At 39.4% G+C, this 6,271-nt stretch overlaps 1 protein-coding gene across 1 annotated transcript; it reads left to right on the forward strand.

Moving 5' to 3' along the window:
- The first annotated feature begins 475 nt into the window (after positions 1 to 475).
- Positions 476 to 3,257, forward strand: LOC141442610 (uncharacterized). Its single transcript, XM_074107631.1, has 3 exons — positions 476 to 1,008; positions 1,551 to 1,916; positions 2,623 to 3,257. Exons 2-3 carry the CDS (start codon positions 1,553 to 1,555, stop codon positions 3,255 to 3,257), a joined length of 999 nt encoding a protein of 332 aa, XP_073963732.1. The 5' UTR covers positions 476 to 1,008; positions 1,551 to 1,552.
- The last annotated feature ends 3,014 nt before the right edge of the window (positions 3,258 to 6,271 follow it).

Below are 6,271 nucleotides of genomic sequence, written 5' to 3' on the forward strand. Positions count from 1 at the left end.
GCCCATAATCTACCCAACCCAACGATCCAGATATATATATTATTATATAAGCTAAAGCAGCAGGGCTACTACGAACTCGAAGTTCGTATCGTGCCGTCCCTCTCGCTCTCGTATTAATAGTATAAGTGTCAGAGGACCGCACACACGAACTTCGAGTTTCGAGTTTCGGAGTAGCCCTGCAGTAAGGAAGCTACGAACAAATCGATCGAAACGACACCACTCACACAGACGCGCTCTAACACGGCCTCTAAGGGGTATCGCGATACTGCAGTCGCGAGTATGCGTCGAGTCGAGCAGTGCCGCGTTGTGTTTGTGGCGATTGTAGGCGAGCTCTAATTTGGCACGGCTCATCCCTAGCCGGAAGTCGCACCGCACTACGCGCCAAAAGAGCATATAACCTACTTTTAAGAGGCGGGACCACAGATTACTAATATATGTAGCTAGCTAGGCGGGACTCCCATACTCAGTCCCATGAATCGTTGTAACTAACTATCCCTCTTATCGTGGATTTGCCTCTGTTAGGCGCTATGGAAAAAAATACTTTCTCTCCTTGTAATATGGTTTATTTTCGTAAATACTGGGCTACTACGAAACTCGAAAATCGAAGTTTGTGTCGTTCGGTCCCTCTCGCTCTCCTATCTCTGCTGTTTAGGTAGTACGTCCATGAACACACGTGCGCAGCGGCAACCAAAGAGTATAATTTATAATAATAATCACTAAGTTTGGCAACCGGCAAAACAAAAGCATGTGTCAGTGTCACTTTTTCATTTATTTTCTTACGTTAGCAGCATTCTTTGTTATTGTTTGAACTAAAATACTGTCGATATGTTTTGCATAATATCAATGAAATTCTTTAATAACAGGAGTGTTTTAACTAAAAGTATTCAATAAAAGCTAGCGTATCAATAAAGCGACCGATGTGGTGCCGCCACACTCCACAGCGAAATTACGAAGCGTGGTAATATTTCGATGGAGGCAGCAAAGACAGACTGCTAGCGGATCTCGCAGGTATATTTTTTTTACGGACACAAATACGAACCGATGGAATTCTATGATATTCTCTTATACTATGCTAGCGACTTCGGTCTTTTGAACCATTTGGCCTGGCTGTTCAATATAATTAATGGGATTTTATTGAACTCTAAGCGCAGCATTCTCAAAGATTATTTACGTTTAATAAATAACCCTGGGTTGGACTGTAGCGAAGGGGGTTAAACTAGAATTAATGGCTTAGTTATTAGCTATTTACTAGCTGCTGACCGCGGCTTCCTCTGAGAGTAATTCGTGTATCACCTGCCCCTGGGAACAACATATTTTTTATGATAAAAGGTAACCTCTTATTTATTAGGTATACAAAATTTCATGGTATTGGTTCAGTAGTTCAGGAGTGCAAGCAGAACAATCTCACTTTTGCTTTCATAATATTAGTAAGGATTATTATTATTGTGCAAAATTGCAAGACTGTCTATGATGTGTTTGTACCTACTTTTAGTTTCTTGACCAAAAATGTATGCCTTGTTATTAAGCCCTAAATGAAGACCTACTTTTAGGTATGGAGCCGCAGCAATCTCAAGACATTGCTTCAGCAGCAGACCATCAAGTAAAGGAAGAGCTAGTGGCATTATCCGCAGATGTTAAAGTCAAGCATGAACCCCAAGTCATAGATGAACATCAACAACTTCAGAACACTACCTTATTAGGGTGTTGTGGGAATGATTGTCAGCCAGCGCTTGTTAAGTCTGTACAGATACCAGACATGGCTATCACAGTCCGTGTTCAAGTGAAGCATGAGTCTGACATTGACTTTGGACCGGAGCCAGTCGCAGATGCTGTTTTGTGTGAAGATCCAAACTGGGCTAAGCATGGTCTGAAATTGTTGCAGAACCCTAAAGTGCACTCTGGAGTTGAAGTTTGGGGCAAGTAATCAATATCTCATATTATATTTCATTATTATTATTATTTTGTGCCTACAAATGAGCACTACAGTGTAATCTAGCTAGCTAGAATAGAAACTTTAAAAAAGAGTTGAACTTTTTATAACTTGCTACGAGAGAATATTTATTCGTAGATAACTGACACATATTTACCACTTATTTGTACATATGAACCGATTTACTTGTTGATTGATGGCAAGAACTGAGAAGTAACTTTGTATTGCGGGCTGCAAGAAACTGAATATGTATTTTTTCTTCTATTTTTTTTCGAGGCTTAAGTGCACCATAGTCACACGACTATGCCAGCTTGATTGAAAGACTCTATGGCCACATTCATCAAACACTTCTATTGCAATGTTCAGATTATCTGGCTGCAAAGGAGTGCTGAACCTGTAAATTCATACTGCATCTTCTGATACCAGACAACTCAAAATAATATTCACTCCGCTATTGAACAGGTTCAAATCACTCAGATACCTCTCATGGCTATCCTTAGTCAATACACACTCCACCAAAAAATGTACTAAGTCCTCAATCCTATTACAATCTGTGCACATTGGGGATTGAACAACTTTCATCATATTTAAAAATTTATTCAATATGTGTTATTGTTATTAAGTTATTATTGTAAGCTAAACAAAGAATCATGAATAAACTCAATGATAACACAACTTATTGTTAATTTCAGCCTCTAGCTGTGATTTAGGTGTGATGGATGAGAATGCACTACAACAAGTTGTGGATGGCTGCTACGTGAAACTCCAGAGACTCCGATTGCTCTGGTGTGACGTATGCGGACAAGTATCCCAGAAGACATCACAGCTTGTAGCTCACATTATTGACCATCATGTTGGTGACGACACAGACCAGAGCGACAAAGACGTTGAAGCTGATGACTATCACGATTCAGACTCTTCTGATAACCTGAAATTATACCCGTGTAACATTTGTCATGAACAATTTGCTTTTAAATGCCACATGAAGATACATAAGCTAAAGCACTGGGGCAGGGAGCCTTTCACATGCGATATTTGTCAAAAAGACTTTGCAAAAAAAAGCAATTTGAGAAAGCATATGCACAGTCATTTGAAGAGGCAAGTGGCTGACATTAGAGAGCCAATCCCTTGTGAAGTATGTAACAAAATGTTTACTAACCGATTGAAATTAATGACACATGTGAGACGCCACTCGCACCCTAAACTGTTTGCATGCAAGCGTTGCCCGAAGCGATTCACAAGAAAAGAAACCTTGGTAGTACATAAAAGAGTACATCAGAGCATGAAACCTTACTCCTGTGACGTTTGTAAAAAAATATTCGTATGAAACCCACCTTTGATGAGCATTGTAGAAAGCACAACGGTGTGAAATATACATGTGAAGTTTGTGACAAACAATTTAGGGATCGTTCCAGTTTCTGTCATCACAAAAAAATACACACAGGCAGGAACTTGTTTTCGTGTGGCGTGTGTGACAGAAAGTTTACTAAAAGACATTCTCTGATAGAACACACTAATATTCATGAAGGTAAAAAACCACATGCTTGTGAAATATGTAAAGAAAAATTCTATAGAAAAGAACAATTGACACGACATATGATAATGCATAAAGATGAGAAAGACATACCAGATCTAAAATGTTATGAGTGTAAGATTTGTGGGAAATTGTTTAGTCGATCATATTTGGTTATACATAGCAGAATACACACAGGCGACCAACCATACCAATGTGACATTTGTGATAAAACATTTCACAGGAAGTTATATTTAACAAGACATAAAAGCTATCACACCGATTTGAAGCCTCATGTTTGCAAGTATTGTAAGAAATCATTCCGACAAAAATGTGACCTCACTGTACACATGAGAGTACACACAGGGGAGAAACCCTACCAGTGTGAGATCTGTAAAAAGACATTCAGTCATAAACCAAACCTTACAACGCATAAAAGAACTTGCCATTAAAAATATACAATAAGTCAGTGCAACCGAAGAACTTGTAGATTTTAATGTCAAAACATGTAAGAATAAATAAGAATTTGAAATGTTTGAAATGTGTTTTTGCACAAATGAAAATAAGAAAAATTACAATAAGGACTGGTTCAACTTACGATTATGTCATCGGTCTGAGGGGCTACTACGAAACTCGAAATTCGTATCGCACCGTCCCTTTCACTCACGTATTAAATGACATAAGCGTCAGCGGGACGGCAACATACGAAGTTCGAGTTTTGCAGTTTGTAATATAGGGCCTGACTAGTTTTAATCTTTTCGGAAGATCTTTTTCATAGACTGGCCAGCCAAAGCTGTCTAAGAGAAACCGCGGCAAATTAAAAAAAAATGAGGCTGACAAGTCTTGCTGTAGGTACTATCAGCCAAATATGTGGTCTACCACCCTAAAGTTGATAATAGTTTGCATGACACAAAACAATAATGCCAATAGACGTGACTCAATTTGAAAATTCGACTTTAGCGACATTCATTTGATAGGAACTTGTTTCAAAATTGATAGACCACTTATTTGGCTGATGGTACATAACTGATTAAACGATCATCATCATCCCAGCCTATATACGTCCCACTGCTGGGCACAGGCCTCCTCTCAGAACAAGAGGGCTTGGGCCATAGTTCCCACGCGGGCCCAGTGCGGATTGGGAACTTCACACGCACCATTGAATTGCTTCGCAGGTTTGTGCAGGTTTCCTCACGATGTTTTCCTTCACCGCAAAGCTCATGGTAAATTTCAAATGTAATTCCGCACATGAATTTCGAAAAACTCAGAGGTGCGAGCTAAAATTTTCCAGATATTAAATTATACTCTTCAGCCAGTAGAGTCTATAATAGGTGAGTGTGGTGGGGCCTGCACTGCAGGGCTACTACGAAATCGAAAATCGAAGTTCGTATGACACCATCCCGCTAACACATATCGTCGGGTGACAAGCAAGTCGCTAACTGCAAAAAAAAATAGTGGAATATTAACCTTCCGATGCTATACATAAGTTTGATTATCCCTCTTGACTTTAGGTCAAGAAGGTCTTGGGTTTTGCAGGTGTACTGCAGGCTACGCGGGTTTATTTATAATAAGAATAATTTTGTAAATATGTTGCATTACCTGAAATTAATTATGGCAATTAATTATGCGTTACGTGGCAATGAATGTCTGTGTTTTGAGACAGTTTTGTGTATCGGAAATTTTTGTCCTCCCTTTTTTTCCAAACAAAACGGGACTACGCAATACTGTGTTAGCTCGATATTTTTATGCTACGGTTTTAAGGTGTATTAAATATGATTTTAATCTAAACTTTGATTTCACGCCTGTAATAACAGACTTAAACCTCACGCAACAGTAGCGCCATCTAGAAAGACAAAAAACGATAGCCCTCATTGAATTAGCATTGTGAAATAACACTTTAAAATGTAGGTATTTGTCATGCGTTTCAGTTTTCCAAAAGATCCCGCAAGGAGAAAACAATAGTTCTCCATTATTCATCTAAAGGGATACTATTTTATGAAACTGCAAAAATATGCGACTTGCATTTTAAGGCTAAAGATTACAATCCTTATCACCCAGAACTCCTTACCAGCATTGCTACACCATTCTATGAGCTGCGAGAACACCCCCACTTTACGTCTATGGAAGGTACTGTCCAAGTAAGATATGCGACTTGCATTTTGTCGGCTAAAGTTTACAATCCTTATCACCCAGAACTTTTACCAGCATTGATACAATATTCATGAGCTGCGAGACTGCACCTGCTGTGATGCTCTCCAAGTAAGATATGCGACTTGCATTTTAAGGCTAAAGATTAAATCCTTATCAACCAGAACTCCTTACCAGCATTGCTACACCATTCTATGAGCTGCGAGACTGCACCTGCTGTGATGCTGACCACGCAAGATATGCGACTTGATTTTAAGGCTAAAGATTACAATCCTTATCACCCAGAACTCCTTACCAGCATTGCACACCATTCTTGAGCTGCGAGACTGCACCTGCTGTGATGCTGTCAAGTAAGATATGCGACTTGCATTTTAAGGCTAAAGATTACAATCCTTATCACCCAGAACTCCTTACCAGCATTGCTACACCATTCTATGAGCTGCGAGACTGCACCTGCTGTGATGCTGTTCAAGTAAGTAAGCTAACTTTGATCAAAGAGAGAGGAATGGTATACGAACTTCGAATTTCGGAGTTAGGTGTTATCCAGCAGGGCTACTACGAAAATTCAAGTTCGTCTCGTGTGGTCCCTCTGATTAAAATATCTATCCAACGATACCCCACACTACAAGATTGGATGAGAAAAAAAACACCCCCACTTTACGTCTATGGAAGGTACTTAC

Source organism: Choristoneura fumiferana, chromosome 26 (assembly GCF_025370935.1).
Source record: "Choristoneura fumiferana chromosome 26, NRCan_CFum_1, whole genome shotgun sequence".
Taxonomy (NCBI): Eukaryota; Metazoa; Arthropoda; class Insecta; order Lepidoptera; family Tortricidae; genus Choristoneura; species Choristoneura fumiferana.